This window comes from Hylobates moloch, unplaced genomic scaffold (assembly GCF_009828535.3).
Source record: "Hylobates moloch isolate HMO894 unplaced genomic scaffold, HMol_V3 SCAFFOLD_4, whole genome shotgun sequence".
Classification (NCBI taxonomy): domain Eukaryota; kingdom Metazoa; phylum Chordata; class Mammalia; order Primates; family Hylobatidae; genus Hylobates; species Hylobates moloch.
The window spans coordinates 169677551-169700943 of NW_026652279.1; the positions used below are offsets into that span (position 1 = coordinate 169677551).

A 23393-nucleotide genomic window follows, 5' to 3' on the forward strand; every position below is an offset into this window, starting at 1 on the left:
AAAAGATTTTGAGGTGGGGCTGTGGTTTTCATAAACTAGAAGCAAGTAAACCTGTTAAGCGACCACTAGAGCAATCTGAGCAAGAACGGGTAGTTCTGGAATAACGGGTTAGAAAGACGGTTCGTGAGAACGGTCAGATATGATTCATCAAGAAGGAAAGAGGCAGCCAAACTCGCCATTTGATTTGACAAGTATGGCAAGAGAGAAATCAAGAATTTCCTTATTTGGGGTAACTAGGTAGTTAATAAGTCAGTGAGGTGGAGTCACTGGAGCACTTAAGCCGAATGTATTAAGTACCCTAATAATTTTATATGATTTGGTATAATAGTAATTCTAGTGATGGAAACGCTTTAAATGTGGTAAAGGGAACTGTTGCCTAGATTTATGTATAATAATGTTATTTATAACAGTGATGTGTAAAAATCAATGTGTAAAAATAAAATGGCTAAGTGAATTGGTATATAAATGTAATGGAATGTGGCGTAGTAATTTAGGTACTGCCTAGTGACACAAGAAAGAAAATGTTGATGATAAACTACTAAAAAATGATGATATAAACTATAGGCATGTAATGTTCTCTATTTTTAATAAATGCACTCATTTAATGAATATGCATTGAATGCTTAGAGCATGTCTATGAACATATAAAAAATAAACTCATTGAAATATTAATAGTATTTACCTTTGATTGGAGAGATTGCAAATTTATTTTATTTTATTTTTACTGTCTTTAAATTTTCAGAGAACTGTATTAATGTAAGAATTTTAAAAGCTTTAAAAAAGCAATATTTCTATAAAAGCAAATTATATAAACTGGTAATTTTTCTAAACCTTCTGTAAAATATACATGAAATACATAATTTCCTCATCTGGATGTTTTTAAATTAACAGACATTCGTGCCTTTTTAAAAATCTGTGAACTCTTCCTCAGCAATATCTCCCAAACGGTCGCTTCGGCCTCTCTGATCACGGCTGCCTGCATTTTCCAGTTCATATCTTAAAGCTCAAAGTTACCACCTCATAACACTCCGTGGGGGCATGTACATGGGAAAATGAAGCCGCTGAGGAAAGAGAGCCCAGGTGAGAAAGTAAGAACCATTTCCAGTATAAATTCCAACATAAAGAACTTTTCTCACATAATGACAACCACTACGCATTCAAATGTGGTGAGATCAGCCCCTACCTAGACAAGTCTAGGTCATCCACTGACCAAAGACCACTCTCATTGGCCACAAAACAAGTTTTCTAGAATAGAGTGAGCTATAGGCTAATGGAAATGATGAGGTTGGAGAGAGTCAGGTCCAGATGAAGTGAGTACTTGTAAACCTCTAGTATCACAGTGCAATTCCCTGTGTTATTAACATAAAAGCTTGCAAAATGCTAATGGCATATTTTCTGATCTAAAGTGTATATATTTAGGACTATAAAAGAGAGGACTGTAAAAAAAAGAGGACTGTCCTCTCAGAGGGGAGAGGTAGGGCGTAGAGGATAGTTCTCACTTTAACAGTCTATATCTATATAGATATATACACGAGGGGAGAGGATAGTCCTCACTTTATCAGTCTATATCTATATAGATATATACATGAGGGGAGAGGGTATAGATATATACACGAGGGGAGAGGATAGTCCTCACTTTTTTCTACTAGCACATGAATACAAAATTTGCTGTGGAGAGAGAAAAACTATGTAAACATAAAACATCCACTTATAGGGCTTATTTTCTACTTTCCCTTTTATGTGAGATGCCAGCATTTATTTAGACTTTTTTTTAGAGCAGTTTTAGGTTCACAGCAAAATTTGAGAGAACGATACAGAGATTTCACACGTACTCCCTGACCCCACACATGCACAGCCTCGCCAGTTCCCAGCATCCCCACCAGAGTAGTTCATTTGTTACAACTGATGAAGCTACCTGACCTATCGTTATCACCCCAAGTTCCTAGTTAACATTAGGGTTCATTCTTGGTGGTGCATATTCTATGGATTTGGACAGATACAGTGACATGGATCCACCCATACAGAAATTTGCGGAGCGTTTTTACTGTCCTAACAACCCTCTGTGCTCTGTCCGTTGATCACCACCCGACCCATCTCCTGACAATTACCAAGCAATCTTTCTATTGTCTCTGTAGTTTTATCTTTTCCAGAATGCTATGAACTTGGAATCATACAATGTTTAGACTTTTCAGATTGGCTTTTTTTTTTTCACTTGGTACTATGCATTTAAGGTTTCTCCATGTCTTCTCGTGGCGTCATAGCTCATTTTTGTATAGCTGTGAATACTATTCTAATGTCTGGATGTACCACAGTTTTATTCATTTAGCTACTAAAGGATTTCTTGGTTGCTTCTAAGTTTTGGCAGTTATAAATAAAGCTGACACAGACATCTGTGTGTAGGTGTTTGTGTGGATGTAAGTTTTCAACTCCTTTGGGCAAATACCAAGGGGCATGATTGCTGGGTCATGTAGTAAGAGCAGGTTTACTTTGTAAGAGATTACCAGGCTGGCGTGGTGGCTCATGCCTGTAGTCCAGCACTTTGGGAAGTGAGGAAGGGATTGCTTGAGCCCAGGAATTAGAGACCAGCTGGGGCAACATGGTGAGACTCAATTTCTGCAAAAAAAAATATTACAAAGAAAGAAATAGCCGAGCATTGGTGGTGCACACCTGTGGTCCCAGCTACTTGGGAGGCTGAGGCAGGAGAGCCTGGGAGGTTTAGCCTGCAGTAAACCATGATAGCTCCACTGCACTCCAGCCTGGGAACAGAGCAAGTCCCTGTCTCAAAAGAAAGAAAAAAGAAAACAAAAGAAAAGAAAAGAAAAGAAATTGCCAAACTGTCTTCCAGAGTGCCTGTACCATTTTGCATTCCCACAGGCAATGAAAAAGAGCATCTGTTGCTCCACATCCTCACAAGCATTTGGTGCCATCAGTGTTCTGTATTTTGGCCATGTTAATAGGTATGTGGTGTTGAAGGAGACTAAAGAGAAAGGACCTTGAATGCAATGGGTGATCCTGAATTACACCCTAAGCCTTGGGAAAAAAAATGCTATCAAGGGCATACTTGGAAAAAAAAAATGAAATTTGAATATTAACTGTGGTTTAAGTAATTCAACATGCTAATGTTGAATTTTCTGGTTTTGATAACTGTTGTGTAAGAGAATATGCTTGTTCTTATAAAATACGTACTGAAATATTTAGGGATAAAGAAGCACGATGCCTGTAACCCACTTTCAAGTGGTTCAAAAATTGCGCGTGTGTGTCGGGGGAGGATAAAAAAGAAAAGAGAGGAGGAGAGAGAGCATGAACAAAAATAGGGGAAAATATAAATGATGGGTGAGTTTGGATGTCTTAGTCTGTTTGGGCTGTTATAACAAAACATTATAAACTGGGTGGCTTATAAACAACAGAGTCTTATTTCTCACAGTTCTGAAGGCTGGGAAATCCAAGATCAAGGTGCCAGATTTGATGTTTGGTGAGAGCCCACTTCCTGGTCTTCAGAGTTGGCTATCTTCGTACTGTATCCTTACATGGTAGAAAGGGCAAGGGCGCCCTTTAGGGGCTCTTTTATAAAGGCACCAGTCCCAATCCTGAGAGCTTCACCCTCATGACTTGACCATCTTCCAAAGGCCCCACCTTCTGACATCATAATCCTGGAAGTTAAAATGTTAGCATGTAAATTTGGGGCAGTATCTCTATATATGTAAACACATAGTCCATTGTATTAAATAAAGAGTATTGTGATAGTTTCTTAAGGTTGCCATAATAGAATACCACAAACTAGGTGGCTTCAAACAATAGAAATTTATTCTCTTATAGTTTTGGAGGCTAGAAGTCTGAAATCAAGGTGTCAGCACTGTGATTCCTCTAAAATCTCTAGGGGGACTCCCTCTCTCACATCTTCAAGATCCTGGTAGCCCCAGGTCTTCCTCAGCTTGTGACAGCCTCACCCCAATCTCTGCCTCCATCCCCACGTGGCTGCCTTCCCTCTGTGTGTGTGTCCATTTTCAAATTTCTCTCTTCTTACAAGGATACTAATCAGATAGGATTAAGACCCATCCTACTCCGCCGTGACTCATCTTAACTAATTACATCTGCAGTGACCCTATTTCCAAATAAAGCCACATTCACAGGTACTTGGGGGTAAGGCTTAAATATATCTTTCTGGGGGAAACACAGTTCAAACCATAACAGGTGCATAGGAGTTCTTTGCATTACTCTTGCAACTTTCCATAAATTTGAAATTATATTTTAAAAAGTTACCAAAATGTGTTAGCATGTAAAAAAAAAAAAGTAGCCTTTGTTTACTAAAATGCCATTAGATAGATAATTCACACTTAAAATGTGATTATTCCAGCCTGGCCAACATAGCAAAACCCTGTCTCTACTAAAAAATACAAAAATTAGCTGGGGGTGGTGGTGAGTGCCTGTAATCCCAGCCCTTGGGAGTCTGTGGCAGGAGAATCGCTTTCACCTGGGAGGAGGAGGTTGTAGTGACCCGAGGTTGCGTCACTGCACTCCGGTCTGGGTGACAGAGCGAGACTCTGTCTCAAAAAAAAATAAAAATAAATTACAATAAAATAAAATGTGAGTATTAATGTGTTAGAGAACTATAAATAAATGAAACAATTGACAAGTATATTCTTTGAGATTAAATTGTTATATAACATAAACCAATAAATTCTTGGGGAAATATACACCTCTTGGTTCATATGCCATATGGCATGTGGTAAATTAAATTTCCGTTTGTAGGGAATGATATATTTGAGTTTCATGTGGGGAATGATATATTTGAGTTTCATCTCCAACACTCCAGAAACATAGTTTAGGACAAATTGGATGTTAAGCAGTCTTCCGGTTTCAATAATTAGACAAGAAATTTGCTCAGGGCTCCCTGTAGGAACTATGCAGCCTTCGACTGCAGAAAGTATTTGAGGGGTTGCATTGATTTTGCACATATAACATTGATTAATTTTATTTCTCTGCTGAAAATCAATTATGATGTGATTGATTTTCTTTTTCAGAGCCAAACTTAGAGACGTGCCTTACAGTCTATGTTGTACAAATACAACATTTTTTGTTGAGCTGCATACGGTTTTTCTTAATTTGGAATTACTTCTTTCACTAAGACAAAGGCTAATAAGTACTGTCAGTATGAGAAATTTCACATCTAGTGATTAGATGTAAGAATATATATTATGAAGATATTACATGTACGTTCACATGCACGTGCACAAACCCTTAAGGATTAGGCTGTTAGTGGGCACCAAATATCAATATGTTCTCTTACATCTGAGAAAGTATATACGTTTTTCATTTATTCTCACTTTCAGTATCCTTTTCACACACCCACTTCCTAATCCATATGTTCGTATAAAGTACAGCATTCAGTCGTTTAAAAATATTACTTAAGATTTAGAAAATGTGGAGTGATCGCTAACGCTGTTGTTCCTGTATTATGAAGAAAGTTTAGGCTTGGATATTTGTTTTATATTTGAAAATCTTCTCTAAAACCCTCAACTCCCCCTGCTTCTCATCCTCTGAAATAAAACAACCATGTGTACAGTCGAATACACACACCAATACGTGAAATTAACATCAGTGTGAATGTTTAGTGTGGCTCTTCATTCTGTGCAGAAAATATTGATCCATTTACTCAAGGAATCGATATGGACAGTGATTCAGGATCATTTTTCTCTCACTTTTTTTATTCATAGCTGAAAAATTATATGCTGGAGTCTTTCTTCAGAGGAATGAAATTTGAAATGTAAAAAGAACATTTTTAAAAGATATTTTAAAATATCAAGTTTGTATTTTGGAAGAGAAAAATTATATTGTAGAACACATAGATTTTTTAACTCTCATTATAAATGGGCAATGTCAAAAGAAATTATCGAATTTGATTGTTTTCATTTCACAAAATTTAGTAAATAGATTTGCTATGCCTGAGTGGTTCAAAATGGAGTTTTTTTTTTTTAAATAAAAGCTAACATAATACCTTATAAATGCTACTGATTCCTAATCTCGTGGGTCGTATCACCTTTGATATGCTGCAAACTAGATTTTCTGAGGTTTCCTGACATTTTGATGAAGTCTTGCTTTGCAACTCATCAGCTCCTTAGTTCCAGTGGGATCCATTACCAACTAAAATTGCACATTTACTTCTAAGTTAGATGGACTGATGATAAAAATCAGCTGAGTCTTCTCAGTGGTGTACACAGTAATCTTAATGTGCAGTAAAAGTAAGGAATCCTGAAATGAAATTAATTCATTCAAAAGGAAGAATTATGGTGTTTGTACGTGTGTGAGTGTGAGACATTAATCAAGTTTTCTAGGGCTCTTTGGAGTATTCGAAGCACATCACCTTAGCTTTGTCCTCTATCATGCCTTCTTCCAGTGCAAAACTGGGTTTGAAATCCCTGAGTCTCAAAGGGGGCAGGTTTTGCCTATAGAATTTCCGTGAGTTGTTATAATCTGAGAAACAGCAAAAGCTTCACTTGCTAAAATATTTTACTCTAGCCTGCCGAGGAATCTACATTCCCAGCTTCAAAGAATCCCCTTTGTATCAAGGTGTTATCTCCAAATGCAAGTATTTTACACAATCGTGGGAAATACCATGGCCAGCTTTCCTAAGGACACTTACCTTTTTCACAACAGGGCATGGGAAGAGTCTGTTTTTATTCATGGAGGTGAGACAGAGGACTCTGCACATAGCATGAATTGGGAAGTCAGGGGCATCCAGAAAAAAGCATGGGAAATCTAGCAGAAACAGGGGGCAGTTACGGTGGGACTAGAAGAAAATAAGTATCCTCTTTCGAGGCATTTTTTCCAGGTGAAGTCATCACAGTTTTTAAGTAACAATGGGACATCTCCTCAGTCACAGGAGGTCAAGCTGCTTCCCCTGGCGAGGAAGACTCAGGGTGACTTGAGGGCTCAAGATTGTCTGTTTCTAGGCCGGGCGCGGTGGCTCACGCTTGTAATCCCAGCACTTTGGGAGGCTGAGGCGGGCGGATCACGAGGTCAGGAGATCGAGGCCACGGTGAAACCCCGTCTCTACTAAAAAAATACAAAAAATCAGCCAGGCGTGGTGGCGGGCGCCTGTAGTCCCGGCTACTCAGAGAGACTGAGGCAGGAGAATGGCGTGAACCCGGGAGGCGGAGCTTGCAGTGAGCCGAGATTGAGCCACTGCACTCCAGCCTGGGCGACAGAGCGAGACTCCGTCTCAAAAAAGGATAACTAAAGGAACAAAGATTGTCTGTTTAACGGCCAGGCGCGGTGGCTCATGCCTGTAATCCCAACACTTGGGAGGCCAAGGCAAGCGGATCAATTGAGGTCAGGAGTTCAAAACCAGCCTGGCCAACATGGTGAAACCCCGTCTCTACTAAAAATACAAAAATTCGCCGGGCGTAGTGGTACGCACCTGTAGTCCCAGCTACTTGGGAGGCTGAGGCAGCAGAATCGCTTGAACCCGGGAGGCGAAGGTTGGCAGCCGAGATCACGCCACTGCACTCCAGCCTGAGCGACAGGGTGAGACTCCATCTAAAAAAAAAAAAAAAAATTTCTGTTTCACTGGAGTCTAACCAGATATTGCCATTTCAGGTCTCAGGACACTAGTCCATCGCAATTAACAAGAACTTTCAGAAAATAATTTGATAAGACAATGAATTCACCAGACATTGTACTTCAGCAACCTATACAATTACATTAAATTTTGTGTTGAACAGTCAGCAATATGAACTCTCAATATGAAAAATTCTTCCAAGGCTGGCATAGAACCTCTCTGGTTCTCTGGTTCTCCTATTATGACTTGAGCTTATGGTTAAAGGACTTGGCCTTGGCTTGTTGTTTGTTTGTTGTTTGTAAGACTTCCACTGCACTCGTGGGGGGATTCCATGACACACCACAGTCGTTGTCATCATTATTTCTGCCATAGTGGCCAAGTGCCAGAGTCTTGGCCACTACGGCAGAAATAACTCCCGAGACACTTGTTTCAGTTTACCCTTCAGGACAGTCAACCACAGGTAACAGCTTGATTACCTTGATTATTTTAGTAATCCAAGCTGGGGTTCCCAAGATCCTGTTTCCCACTGGCATGTGCCTCAGCAGTGTACTCACACTAGGCTAACTACACCCCTCGCCACATCCTATCATTGAGGGCCTGGAACCACCCCATTCTTGAAAGGTGTCTTATTAGCATCCAGCCAGGATCCAGAATTACCACCAATCATTTGAAAAAGAAAGATTGAGTATAAATAACTACTAACTAGTAAAAAAACAAGCAAAACTACTTAATGTGATCAAGATAACTGAAGAATGCAGGAATAGCAGATTCAGGGAGCAGATACTGCTTCTGGGGCTGAAGGAGACAACTTGGTGGAGGAGCCTTCTTGGAAGTGACCGCTGCCCCAAGGCTGAGAGTCAGACCTCACTGGAGAGGCTGCAGCTGTGACCACAGAGTGGCCAGAAGCTTCAGGAGGTGGCTCAGGCCTAGGCTGCAAGCAGGGAACAGGTACCAGCAAAATATGCTAGGAAGCTTCTCACTGGGAGACTAATATAAATGGGTGGGCCATTTGCTAGGATACAAGAGAAACTTGCCATTGGGCTGCTAAGGAAACTCACCCAGGGACGTGCACCCCTGGGTCTCCCACACGCCAGTGACGAGGAGACCTTGGGGCTCTCTGGCAAGAACCACAAGAAGCCCCTTCCTCCTGCTGTGTCCCTCCAGGGCCCTCTACTGACAGATCCAACACTGTTCCAGCTGGTAAAGGAGGACCCTCCAGAGGCCCAGCCCCAGGATCACCAACACAGAGCAAAACACGGGTGGACCTGGAGTTGATCCGTAATTGATGATGGGCACAACATGGAGCCTGAAATCATTTATTTCATTTTCAAGGTTTCAGGCTTTCTGACAGAGGCAAAGCACCTAGCCATAAATTGCAGAAATGCTTCATTGACCACGGATTACCATGGTGGGGTAAGAAGAGCAAAGCGTCCTCTCCTTTTGTTTAAGTGTCGTGTGGCAGCTCAAATAAACAGTAGCAACATTATTTTTCATTTTTTCTTTAGCCAAAGTTTGTGCCATCACAAAGGCAGTATGAGAAACAACTCCCTGCACTTAAAATTTAGAAGAAAAATGAAGATACTTTAAAGTTAATGTGTATAGTTTAAAGAATGAAAGCAAGGCATTTTTTTTTCAATGTTTGGAAAGTTAGTAATTACAGAAGATTGAAGAACATGAGCTCTCAGGTATGTTAGTCATAAAATTACTGACATCTGATTTAAATAAAAAACAAAACTGCCCAGTGACCGACTCAGACATTAGGCTTTTTGCATCTCTTCAATTAAAGAAAGGGAAAAAGAAAAGGGAAGAAGAAAAAGAAAGAGAGGAAGGAAGGGAGGGAGAGAAGGAAAGAAGGAGTCTCTCACAAATATCATCTATCTGGAATGATTGAAGGTAGGTAAGATAAGTAGGAGTATAGTGATTTTGTAACTATATAAACCCTTGAAAATAAAGGTCAGAAAATTTAGTTTAAAAGAATTGCTATACAAATTATAATTCTTTGCCTCTATTTCTAATGCTTAGTTTAAGTTCGGTTTTTGACTATTTTTGAATTTGTTTCAATAAATCTTTTCTAGCACCTCACATGCACCAGGCACTGTGGTAGGTGTTGGGAGGAGAAAGGAGATGAAAACATGATCTGTGAGCGAGAAAGTTAGCAACTCTCAGAAAGGCCGGCTTCTATATTGGGAATAATACCAGGTAACTTAGCAGCACAGGAGAGTGAGTGACTCATGAGTTGAAATTTCAGTAAATGACCCCAGCTAAATTATTCAACTCCACGCTTCAGGTGCAGAATTTCTCTGAAAGAGCCTGATGACTTCTTTAAGTACAGACAATATTCTTTCTAATTATGCATCTCTTTCAATGCCAAGTTACTTTTCTATTTGTTTTGTTGTAATTAAGAATACATGACTCCTAATTGTGTTCACTATCACCTGTGCCCAGGTGTTTCACATATATAGGATTTCACTGGGAACATTTATGAATTGGGAAGGATTCTCTACCACTGATAAGTAGAGTGCAGTAGATTTTACAATTAATTATTGGAAGCAGTAATGGCATCCCTGCAGTTCTGTCTGTTGTTAATTGATTGTTTAGCAGTTGATATTTGAACAGGAACTGTCAAGTTTAAGTCCGGGTTCCAGCCCATGCTGAGGTCTGAAGGGAGTGGGTAGATGAATGGCAGATAGCTAAAAGAACACTAGGGAGGAGGGGCAGCGTAGGTAGGTGAAATATGGCTTTATTCAGCAGCACTCTCAGCAGCAGCTCTCTTACAGTTTGCTCTGTCTCAGCTGCTTGGTCCAGCCAACTCCCATGCACAGCTGCACGGCCGGTTCTCCCTTGCCTTCAGGGTCAGCAGCTTAACTCTTTCTCTATCTGGGCATGAGTGAGCCAAGCTTGGTCCTGGCTCCCCTCTGTTCGTCTCCAAAGACAGAGAGCTCTGGCTCTTTTTCTGTCTTTCTCTGGGAGCAAGCATGCCTGATATGGTTTGGCTGTGTCCCCACCCAAATCGCAATTTGAATTGTATCTCACAGAATTCCCACTTGTTGTGGGGGGGACCCGGGGGAGGTAATTGAATCCTGGGGGCTGGTCTTTCCTGTGCTGGTCTCGTGATAGTGAAGAAGTCTCATGAGATTTGATGGGTTTATCAGGGATTTCCGTTTTTGCTTCATCCTCATTTTCTCTTGCCACTGCCATGTAAGAAGTGCCTTTTACCTCCTTCCATGATTCTGAGGCCTCCCCAGCCATATGGAACTGTAAGTTCAATTAAACCTCCTTTTGTTCCCAGTTTCAGGTATGTCTTTATTAGCAGCGTAAAAACGAACTGATATAGTAAATTGGTACCAGTAGAGTGGGGCATTGCTGAAAAGATACCCAAAAATGTGGAAGCAGCTTTGGAACTGCATAACAGGCAGAGGTTGGAGCAATTTGGAGGGCTCAGAAGAAGACAGGAAAATGTGGGAAAGTTTGGAACTTCCTAGAGACTTGTTGAATGGCTTTGACAAAAATGCTGATAGTGATATGATCAATAAGGTCCAGGCTGAGGTGGCCTCAGATGGAGTTGAGGAATTTATTGGGAACTGGAGCAAAGGTGACTCTTGTTATGTTTTATCAAAGAGACTGGTGGCATTTTGCCCCTGCCCTAGAAATTTGTGGGACTTTAAACTTGAGAGAGATGATTTAGGGTCTCTGGCGGAAGAAATGTCTAAGCTTCAAAGCATTCAAGAGGTGACTTGGGTATTGTTAAAAGCATTCCATTTTAAAAGGGAAACAGATCATAAGGGTGCAGAAAATTTGCAGCCTGACGATGTGGTAGAAAAGAATAAACCACATTTTGAGGAGAAATTCAAGCTGGCTGCAGAAATTTGCATAAGTGGCAAGGAGCCTAATGTTAACCCCCAATACAATGGGGAAAATTCCTCCAGGCCATGTCAGAGACCTTCACGGCAGTCCCTCCCATCATAGGCCCAGAGACCCAGGAGGAAAAAATGGTTTCATGGGCCAGGCTTAGGGTCTTCATGCTGTTTGCAGCCTAGGGACTTGGTGCCATGTGTCCCAGTTGCTCCAGCCGTGGCTGAATGGGGCCAATGTAGAGCTTGGGCCATGGCTTCAGAGGGTGGAAGCCCCAAGCCTTGGCAGCTTCCATGTGGTATTTGAGCCTGCGGGTACCCAGAAGTCAAGAATTGAGGTTTAGGAACCTCCACCTAGATTTCAGAAGATGTATAGAAACACCTGGATGCCCAAGCAAAAGTTTGCTGCAGGGGTGGAGCCCTCATGGAGAACCTCTACAGCAGTGTGAAAGGGAAATATGGAGCTGGAGCCCCCACACAGAGTCTCTACTGGGCCACTGCCTAGTGGAGCTGTGAGAAGAGGGCCACCATCCTCCAGAACCCAGAATGGTAGGTCCACTGACAGCTTGCACCGTGATCCTGGAAAAGCCACAGACACTCAACACCAGCTGGTGAAAGCAGCCAGGAGGGAGGCTGAACCCTGCAAAGCCACAGGGTGGAGCTGCCCAAGACCATGGGAACCCACCTTTTGCATCAGCATGACCTGGATGTCAGATGTGGAGTCAAAGGAGATCATTCTGGAGCTTTAAAATGTGACTGCCCCGCTGCATTTTAGACTTGCATGGGTCCTGTAACCCCTTTGTTTTGGCCAATTTCTCCCATTTGGAATGGTTGTATTGACACAATGCCTGTACCAGCATTATATCTAGGAAGTAACTAGCTTGCTTTTGATTTTACAGGCTCATAGGCAGAAGGGACTTGCCTTGTTTCAGATGAAACTTTGGACTGTGAACTTTTGGGTTAATGCTGAAATGAGTTAAGACTTTGGGGGACTGTTGAGAAGGCATGATTGGTTTTGAAATGTGAGGACATGAGATTTGTAGGGGCCAGGGGCAGAATGATGTGGTTTGGCTTTGTCCTCACCCAAATCTCAACTTGAATTGTATCTCCCAGAATTCCCACATGTTGTGGGACAGACCCAGGGAGAGGTCATTCAATCATGGGGGTTGGTCTTTCCCGTGCTATTCTCGTGATAGTGAATAAGTCTCATGAGATCTGATGGGTTTATCAGGGGTTTCCGCTTTTGCTTCCTCCTCATTTTACTGACACTTGTAAGAAATGCCTTTCGCCTCCTGCCATGATTCTGAGGCCTCCCCAGGCATGTGAAACTGTGAGCCCAATTAAACCTCCTTTTGTTCCCAGTTTTGGGTGTGTCTCTATCAGCAGTGTGAAAATGACCAAATACAGTGCAGCAGGGCAATATGTTCTACAGACAATAGTGATGTAGGGCCAAGGCATGGCCTTCCCATGTTATGGCTACATGGCTGTGATAACAAGCAGAGTTATATGCCTGTGCTGTGCTCTAAACTCACTGAGTTACTCTCGATGTTTACCTTGGCCTGCCTATCCTTGACCAAAGCACTGCCATGTTCCTTACAGGAACGCAAAATCTTATTTTGTGGCTTGGAGACTAAAGGAAAAGAATCATTAGCAAAGTCTACTGAAGAATATCCCTGAAGTAAGGGTTTTGTTTTTTTTTTTTTTTTCGAACTCTGAATAATTAAAATAAAACTAAATGCACTAACGAGATAATTTGAATCTTGAGGATCTTAAAATTATAAAGGTCCTTAGATAAGTAAAACATCTGAAATATATGACTTGCTTTGTTCAGATAAAGTAATATCTTTACATGGTTACAGAAAATATAACATAGTACACTCAGTATAGTGAGGTAAGAAACTCAACTTATCTTGGGGGAAAATGATAAGATATGGAATATTTTACCACTTTAAGCTACTTTTTTGTTTGTTTTGGGTTTTTAAAAATAATATATTTAGAGCCGTTCTTTGGAAATCTGTGCAGACTTGCTAAAGTATGGAAAATCTCTTTGCAAATAAAGAATAATAGAAAAAACTCTAAATATTAACATAAAATTTTAAAGGTGAATCATTTTATGTAAAGTTATAAATTGGGATATAAGAACTATACTAGTATTGCAACACAGAATGCTATTTTGTAAAAGGAACAGGGAAAATCTTTCCTTTGTCTGGCCTGAGTTTAATGACATGTTACTGGGAGGTGTGTGGGAAATCTTGGACAATGGGCATATGTTCACGCCATGCCCTAGAAGAAGTGATGTTAGCCATGCCTGATAAATTTTTATGGAGCTCATTAGGGAATGTGGGGCAATGGAGACAATTCATGTGGCTGATTTCTGAAGAGTGCAAGCAAATCTCACATTGTATTGAAGCTGAGATGGGCAAGGGGTGAAACAGGAGTGCTCAGAGGTGCTGGGCTGATGAAGGGACCTTGGAGGCTAAAACATGGAATAGCCATGCTTAGTACAGTCAGCCCACTGAGATTTACAGATCATGCCTTTTGTTAGAAAATAGTTGCTGTAAAGAGAAAAATCAGCCTGTAGTCATTAACACAGGCCTTGATTCAAATGTCGTAGTGTGAGAAAAGCTCCCAGATGAGTTTCTGTGGAGAAAAAGGTTAAAGATTTGATAGGACAGATTGGGGAACTTTGGCCAAAGTTCAGCTTGCTCCTTGAAGAGTTCCTTTAGAATCTTTGAAGGCATCAGACACCTCTATTATATTAGAAACAAGACAGGATATAGGGAAGCCAGCGCAGAGGCATGGGTTTGCAGCCATACACTAGAGATGCTGGGTTTAGCAAAGGGGTGAGGAGAGGCAGCTGGGGCCAAAGTTTTGCAAGAGTCAGTGGAAGGTCTTCAGAACATTAGAGTCTCCACAAGTTATTTAATATATTTGTCTTAAAAGATAATTCGAGCTTCCTACCTGATTCTTCAGGGTGATACCTACCGTAGACTATTTCTGCATCTGTTTCCCAACTAAGATTGAAGTGCAATTCCTAATCTGCTTTTAATTTGAACAGTATATATGATGTTATATTTTTTTTCTTTTTATCTAGGCTGGAGCCAATGTCCTTCTCCAGGATGTGAATGGAAATATCCCATTAGATTATGCTGTAGAAGGGACAGAATCCAGCTCTATCCTATTGACCTATCTGGATGAAAATGGTAGGCAAAACTTTTAAAACCATAGAAAAAATTAGATTGGGAGAATTGTAAGTGTGTTTTCATTTTCACAGGTTTGCTTACATGATTTCCGATGGATGTAGTTTCCCCATGTGGTGTAGAAGATGGTATTTTTTCCCCTCAGCTTTCCGTTGCTCTCACTGCACTGTATTGTGGTTTAGTCAATGCTGATTTTTTTTGCAAGCCAGCAGAAATCTAGAGGCCAACAATGAAGGGACATTTTAACAGGCATCTAAAGTCCATAATTAGTGGGACTGGGTTTGTAATTATAATCTATTCTCCCCTGGGAGGGGAAGGGAAGTCAACCAGCACAGCTGAATTTTGAGCTAATGAGAACAAGGGCATCTGAAGTATATTCTCTTAGAAGCAAGTGGTCCTAGCTGGAATTAGAGGCAAGGAAGTGAGGGCTTAAGTCAAGGACCCTCGTCTGCAAATCGACCCTTTGTGACACTTAGAAGACAAAGGTCATCAGAAGAAAGCCCTATGGTCATGATACTAGCCTGTAAAGATGAGGCTGAGCCCCTAAATGCATTCACTGACAAAGATGTTTAATTATACAGGTCCAGCATATAATTTCATCAGTAAGTGCAGCCTTGGGAAAGTGGGAGGTATGAGAATCCCTGAGCCCAATATAGTATTAAACTAAAGAATTATGCCCCTCCTTTTTCCCCCTGCTGTTTAGGTGTAAATAACAATAAAGAAATTCCAATCCCTTCAAAATGACCCTTGGCCAGAGAAAAGTTTACAGTTTTTAAGAGCCACACGGAGCTTATGCAGGTACTCCTTTTGCCTCTAAGAAAACCTCACATCTGCCACATTGTTCCCTTGTGCTCTCTGCCTCCTCCAGATGGCTTTTATGAAAAAGGTTTATTCTGAGGATGGCTTAGAATAATAATAATTAGTACTTAGCAGCAATGAGTTCTCAGCTAAAATAGTCTCATTAGTTGTGAAAGCAAGGTAGGTGTGGTTACCATGACAGGGGATGATGTGAGCATGGCCGTGCTGCTGAAGGTCACCAAGTGGAGGTCTCAGGCAGAAGCCGGCCGGGTCGGGCTAGCAGTGCATTCCGTTGACCACTCTGCAGCTCAGTCGTGCCTGGACACTGTCACCTGTGGGAACGCTCACTCACTTTCTCCAAGTCTTGTTAGCTGTGCCTTGTGGGAGGCAGATTCCATTACTTCTAAAGGGACTGAAGCTTGAAGTTACACAGACTTCCTTGTTGGAAAGTTAATTATTTGGATCTTTGCCAGACTTCACATGTAGCCTGCAATTCTGAATTTACATGAAAAACTTGGCACAGTGGTGCCTGTAGTTAATAATACTGTATTGCATACTTTGAAATTTGCTGAGATCATAGTTTGTATGTTAAGTGTTCTTATCACCAAATAATAGTAAAAATAACAGTAAATAAAGAGTGTGGGAGGAAATTTGGAGGTGATGGATATATTTATGGCATATAAGGTGGTGATGGTTTCAGGGATGTATACTTACCTACAAACATCAAGTTGCATATAATAAATATGTGCAGCTTTGGTATGTTGGTCATACTGCAATAAATGGTTTAAAAAAAAAACAGTGATGCCAAATTTTTAAAAAGTACTTGACCATGTTTTGTTTAGCTGTGCCAGTTCTATATTATTATTTCCTGCTTTTTCTGTTGTTCTAAATTTTTAAAAGCTACAGTAATAAATGGTTCTTTTAGAAAATAAAATGACATTTATTTGCCAATGCATTCACATTGCTTATAAACCTCTCTAACTCATTACACCATTTTGTTTGATAGGAAATTTTGGTATTGCAAGGTCAGTGTTTTATATCCTATGTAAAGAATAAAAATAAATGTGTTCCTTTGAGAGGTTGATATTAAAAAGGAGTATGCAAAAACAAAACAAAACAAAAAACAAAACAAGAGGAAAGTACTAACTCTTAAATGGCTAGTAGAAAATCTGTCGCTTCTACAGGTGTCATAGTCAGTTTGTTAAATACATGTTTGCTGGAACAAACTCAATTTAATATCTCTTAAATTTTTAATTCTGTTTGCCATTTGTCACTGCAGTCACTCTGGCCCATGCCTTCACATCCATCTGCCCTTCCCTCAGCTCATTCACAATCTGCTTCTGCTTATGTTGGTCTTCCTCCCACTATCTCCATCATCTGCCGCCGTTCCCGGTAAATACTGTCGAATTCGATTTATTCTCTGACCCTCTGCTTGGTATACTTTTACAGTTATCTACTGTGACAGCATGGGCTGATGTCTTTAGAAATTCCTACTATTTCAAGATGAGATTTTTATTATTATTTGGCTCTGGGTATTTCAGCATCATCTTTTTATAACCAGGTGGTTGCAATCCTAGAATTTTCATTTTGCGTTGCGCACTTTCGCATCCGAGTACTTATCACCTGTCACATCAGGATGCACGTGGCAGAGGAGGCCGGCAACGTCTTGAACAAGTTGATTACATGGAAACTCGCTGGTCACAAGTCCTAATTGTGCTGTCACCACCAACTTACACTGTAAACTCGGGGACAGCAATTAACCTCGGCTCACCGCCTGAGCCTGCCAGGCTGTAAAATGAGACAACCACAGAGAGCTGATTGAGCATTTGATGAATATTAGATCTCCAGTGCAAGGAGAACCAGCTGGCATGCAAGGAAGGCAGTCGATCAGAAAGTGAGCCAGCATGGAAAGAGAGCACTGACGGGAGAGTCCGAGGAGCACCCAGGACAAAAGATCAGCGTAATGGCTGCATTATACACACACACACAGAAATGTTCATGTCCCTGAAAGACACCAAAAGCTTCCGCTGGCTCTGCACACATCACCATTCACTGTCTTTTCTTCTTTCAAACCCATTCTTCTAACAATCATAGCTCACATTTATTTTCTTGAGTTCCTAGTGTCCTGTTTTTCAGCCCACTGAAGTTCAGTTTCTAAACCTGCAAACCCACTGGGCATGCCCTTGCAACAATTGCTATTACCTTCCTTAGTTCTCTATCCAGTGATAGCTTTCTTTCCTTCTTTATTACCTTCTCTCTCTTTGACATTCGATGACTTTGGTGACACTCTCTTAGGAACATTCTCTCTCCTGCCATCTTCCCACAGTTTTCCTTCCTCTCTTCGAGCTTCTACTTAGGTTTCCTTCAAATGCTTCCCGTGTCTGTCCGGATTGCTAAATGTTGGTCCCTCCTGGGGCTTTGTCTTTGAGGATCTTCCATCTCCTCCCACGCTGTTGCTGGGTTATCTCACCCTTTTGTTTGTGTTGTTACCACTTGCTGGTTCTCAAGAATATCCCTGTAGCTTAATTATCTTTCAAGACCTTCACTCCTATATATGCAATTTTATTAAGTATCTCGACTTGAGTGTCAGATAGTTTGAAATAACATGTCTCTATGGAATGTATTATTGTCCTTTCACTGTCTATAGTTCATATTTTGCCATTATCACTAGGAACATCACTTTTGTTCTCCCATATCGTCATGTCTGATTGTTGCCAATTCTTACAGATGCTACTTATCTGATATCTTTCTAATATGTCCACCCAGATCACAAATCATGCTGTCACTGCCTTAATTAACATGCTGGTCCTTCTATTTTATATTACTACAGTAGCTTCCAAAACTGGCCTTCTTGCCCCCAGTCTTAACCCTCCCTCTTCATTTTTCAGAGGACTCCCAGGTGAATCAGTTCATGAATGTCATGTGTTTTTCTTTTGTTTAAGGCAGTTTACTTGAAATGCTGTCCCTGCACCAGCCTCTTCAAAATCATACATAGTTGGGGTTACAGTCTGCATGACTACGTAAGATGGTCGCAAGTCATGCCTGTTGTTAGGGTTGGGAGAAGGGAATGGGTGGAGGGTAGCAGCACCCTTCCTGTTTATTTCTCTTTGCTGGAACTACTTTATTTGCCTGCTCAACTCTTTTACTTCTGTGCATCTCTTGGAACACTTACAATGAAGATACAAATTTGGGTTAGCGGCACTTCTATGAGCTTAGAAGATCCCATGCTAAAATCATGGGATAGGTCATATTATAGTGAATTGCAAATGTCTGTTTCCTTTTTGAGGGCAAAAATGATGTTTTATGTATGACCAAATGATGATACAATGGCATATGATAATGAATAAAAATAAGGCATATGCAGATCTTATAAAAGCACCAAGGAGGAAGGATATGATTTTCCTTACAAGTACTACAGAAGGCATCACAGAAGTGTCACCTACACTAAGCTGAAGGTGAGGGGCTGGGTTACCCTAGGGAAACCAAGCAGGGTAGCAAAAGCAAAGGCAAGAAGGTTGGAAAGGCCACGGAAGAGAGGCGGCACAGATCCTCCCACGACTCGGGAGAGTGCACAGCTGTGCAGTTCAGCATGGTCATAAAACCATCATAAAAGCAGCAGAGAGTAGCCATAATATCATCGGAGAAAAGGAAAAGTTGAATTCTTACAAAAACAATATTACCTTAAGAGGGACGGTTAAGGGAAGTTAAGTTAGGGTTCAGATTGACTTCGGGTGTTGATGTAATTTCAGTTTTGCACAAGTATCCACTGATATTACCAGATTAAACCAGGCAGTAATAATATCACAAGTAATAATGTGTGGATTTCAGGTAAACTATTTTGTTTCTAAATTCTTATATTAAAATAAATTACTAAATTTCTTTCAAAATAATAAATCTAAACAGACCTTCCATTAATCTGTTTTCAAAAAACAGTATGAAAATCTGTATTTTGTACATAAATGAGAATGGACCTGTTATCCGTTACAAAATAGACTTATGGGCTATATCCATCTTGGTTGGTTTTATCCAGGAGCATTAAAGAAATTTGTTTGACAACGAAGAGAGGGAGTTTCTGTTGTGTTGTATTAACCAAAAGTGATTTGGGCTACTTTCTTGAATATATATTAAAAAAAGAAATCTAAAATTCACATTTTAATTGGCATCATATCTGATTCAAAATTAAGTTTTCAAATATTAGGATACAATGTAATAATATTCCCCTGTGATATCTTCACAACAGGGACCAGAAATAGATATTTTTTTCTTAATAAAATGAGTCTGCAGTTAGTGATGTCTTACCTCTGTTTTAATTTGTTACTTGTTTTTAATCTTGTGTTTTTATCACTCCATTTTAAATACATAATTATATAAAAGATACATACAACTTTAGTAGACATTGTAACATCCTAAAAGTTAACAAAGTAACTTTAGAGTGACTATCAGATTCTTGTGCTACTTTAGCATGCAAGACTGAAGGCTGACATCTGAGAAATGATATTTGCCAAAATAAAATCACACATGAAATTTCATAATCCTAAAAGTCAGAATAAGTGACAGTTTTAGCTGGTTCATAACAGACCTCAAATGACTCTATAAGGGAAATGTTAGTTCTAAAATGGCGTGTCCATGATTCAGAAGCGGAGGAATGGTCACGGGTGTTTCTATTTCATGTTTCTACTAAAATGGACTAGCTTTGAACAGAATCTTTGAACCAAGATACATTATTCAAATACTGCATTTTGCTTTATTTTGTTTGGTTACTCCATGCCTCCTAAATGGCCAAATGATAGTATATGATACACCTAAACGATAGGCATGAAAAACACATGTCAGAAAGCTGACTGATAATCATAGATCACTTTCATTTAGTGCTTACTGAAAGCTAAATACATGTTATACGTTTTATGTGTTTTAACACACTATCAAACAATGGACAAATCAAATACTATCAACACCATTTTGCAGTTGAAGAAGCAGAGGCAGAGGATAAGTTACTTGCCCACACTGGCACAAGCAGTCATTGATACACACAGCACTAACACCCAAGCAGGTTGAGTCCAGAGCGCCTCTTCTCTATTGCTCATCTAGACTTGGAGAAGCAGCTGTGGCACGAGGCAGAGTTGAAGTGCCCCAAGGGAAGTAAAGATACCAGATATGCAACACGCTTGATGTGGTTTCTGCTATAGAGCTACATCTTAAAAGTATGAACTATTATCTGAGGGACTAAGCACATTGAAGCCCACACAGATTAAATAACTTTTGCAGAGTCAGCCTGAGGAAGGAAACTACAGACAGGCATGTCCAGGGGCACCAATCCAGGATGTATTCTTGGGTCTGCTGTGCTAGGCTTTCTTTTGACGTTTGCTGCCAGGATGCAATCAGATAAGAGACAAAGTGCTCGGAAGAGTGGCCGGTTCGTAGCAAACACTTGCTGTGAGGGAGGTATCACCATCATTATCATTTTTCCCTTGGAAGAAGATGAATTAATTCTCCTTAGCAAATACATATTTTGTTCAGGAACCAATGCTAGGAATAGGGGACACATCAATTGAAGAGGCACAGCCACAGATGATACATCATGAAATTTCAGGTTAAAATACATGCTGAATAGAGGTATAGACAGGAATTCAGCACACCTGAGCCTTCTGTGCACCACCTACCTACCTGGGTAAAGTCACTGTGGATTCCACACTCAATGTTAGTTAACTTGTTAACATTAGTTGTCATGAAATGTTCAATTGATGCATCATTTTTAAAAACTTATTTTAAAATCATTTTAGATGACAAGAAAGTCTAAAGACAGCGCAGAGTTCCCAAATGCCCTCCACAGAGCTTCCCCTAATGTTAACACTTGCATAACCATGGTACACTTATCAAAACTAAAAAGTTAACATTGGGACAATATTAACTGTACTAAACTATAGACTTTATTCATAGTTTTCCAGTTTTTATACTAAAGTCTTTTTTTGGGGGGATGGAGTTTTGCTCTTGATGCCCAGGCTGGAGTGCAGTGGTGCATTCTTGGCTCACTGCAACCTCCGCCTCCTGGGTTCGAGCGATTCTTCTGCCTCAGCCTCTTGAGTAGCTGGGATTATAGGCACTTGCCACCACACCCAGCTAATTTTTGTACTTTTATTAGATATGCGGTTTTGCCATGTTGGCCAGGCTGGTCTTCAACTCTTGACCTCAGGTGATCTGCCCACCGTGGCCTCCTAAAGTGCTGGGATTACAGGTGTAACCCACAGTGCCCAGCCTAAAGTCTTTTCTTCTATTCCAGGATACTAGATTGCTTTCAGGAGCAACTATTTTGGCCAGAAAAATCATAGAGATCAGAAACGGTATCTTTGTTATTTGTTTCCATCTAAGTACTTTAAAATACTTTGAGTAATGTATGTTGATGTTTTATACTAAAACAGATATTAATTGAAAACCTGCCATTGTAAGGCATCATATCATACTTTAGAACATAACATCCCAGCACTGTGGGAGGCCGAGGTGGGAGGATCACGAGGTCAGGAGATCGAGACCATCCTGGCTAAGACGGTGAAACCCCGTCTCTACTAAAAATACAAAAAAAAAAAAAAAAAAAAAATTAGCCGGGCGTGGTGGTGGGCGCCTGTAGTCCCAGCTACTCAGGAGGCTGAGGCAGGAGAATTGCATGAACCCGGGAGGCGGAGCTTGCAGTGAGCCAAGATCGCACCACTGCACTCCAACCTGGGCGACAGAGTGAGACTCTGTCTCAAAAAAAAAAAAAAATAACAAAGGTTAATTTTATATTTTTTAAAGGCTATAGTTGGAAATAGAATATATACAAAGATAAACAATCAATTCTTTGAATGAGTGTTGAAAGTGGAAGAGGAGCTTCAAAGAAAAACACGTTGAAAGAATAGATGACAAAAGCTAGGCTTTTACCCCCAGGAACTGAGGAGTATCTCTCCATTCTGGTTGAAAGGCTCTTTCTCCCCACAGGAGTGGATTTGACCTCACTGCGCCAGATGAAGCTTCAGAGACCAATGAGTATGTTAACAGATGTCAAACACTTCTTATCATCTGGAGGAAATGTCAATGAGAAAAATGATGAAGGAGTAACCCTGGTAAGTTCATGTATTCGACTCAGAAACTATTTGAATAGACAATTTAAGTTGATTTATAAAATATAGCATTCATTACAATTAACCTTTAAATAATTGTTGTGATCGTAAAGTAATACATGTCAATTGTAGAAATTTTGGAAAACACCTAAGTAGGCAAAGAAGAAAATGCAGACCCAGCAGTCCCATTATTGGGTGTCTACCCAAGGAATATAAATCATTCTACCATAGACACATGCATGAGTATGTTCATCCCAGTGCTGTTTATAATAGCAAAGACACAGAATCAACCTAGATGTCCATCAAGGTGGACTGGATAAAGAAAACATCATACATATACACCGTGGAATACTACACAGCTGGAAAAAGAGCAAAACCGTGTCCTTCATAGCCACATGGATGCAGCAGAAGGCCATTACCTAAGAGAATTACCATAAGAACAGAAAACCAAATATCACATTTTCTTACTCATAAGTGGGAGTTAAACACTGAGTCCACATGGACACAAAGAAGGAAACCAGACACCGGGGCCCACTTGAGGGTGGAGGGTGGGAGGAGGGTGAGAATGACAAACCCCCTAAGGGGTACTATGCTCATTACCTGCGTAATGAAATAATCTGTACATCAAGCCCCTAAAACACACAATTTACCCATGTAACAACATACACATGTATCCTACTGATCCTAAAATAAAAGTTGGAAGGAAAAAATGCAAAATACTTATGCCACTACCGAGGGAAAACCAATGCCTCTAGGTTGATATATTTTATTCGAGCCTTCCTCCTATGTATGTTTTTCCTAAGAATTTAAAATAATTTTTATGCATTACTTAGTCCATGTAGTTTTTGAAATCTAACTTATAGGAGCATGCTTTCATTTTAGTGTTCAGTAAAAC

At 40.3% G+C, this 23393-nt stretch overlaps 1 protein-coding gene across 1 annotated transcript in view; it reads left to right on the top strand.

The window, feature by feature from the left end:
- The window catches only part of MYO16 (myosin XVI), a 607071-nt gene that overhangs the window by 180784 nt on the left and 402894 nt on the right, over positions 1–23393 (top strand). Inside the window, exons 5-6 of the mRNA XM_058438173.1 lie at positions 14504–14612; positions 22377–22501. Of these exons, the coding sequence (XP_058294156.1) occupies positions 14504–14612; positions 22377–22501 (234 nt within the window). The remainder of the gene's footprint in view (positions 1–14503; positions 14613–22376; positions 22502–23393) is intronic.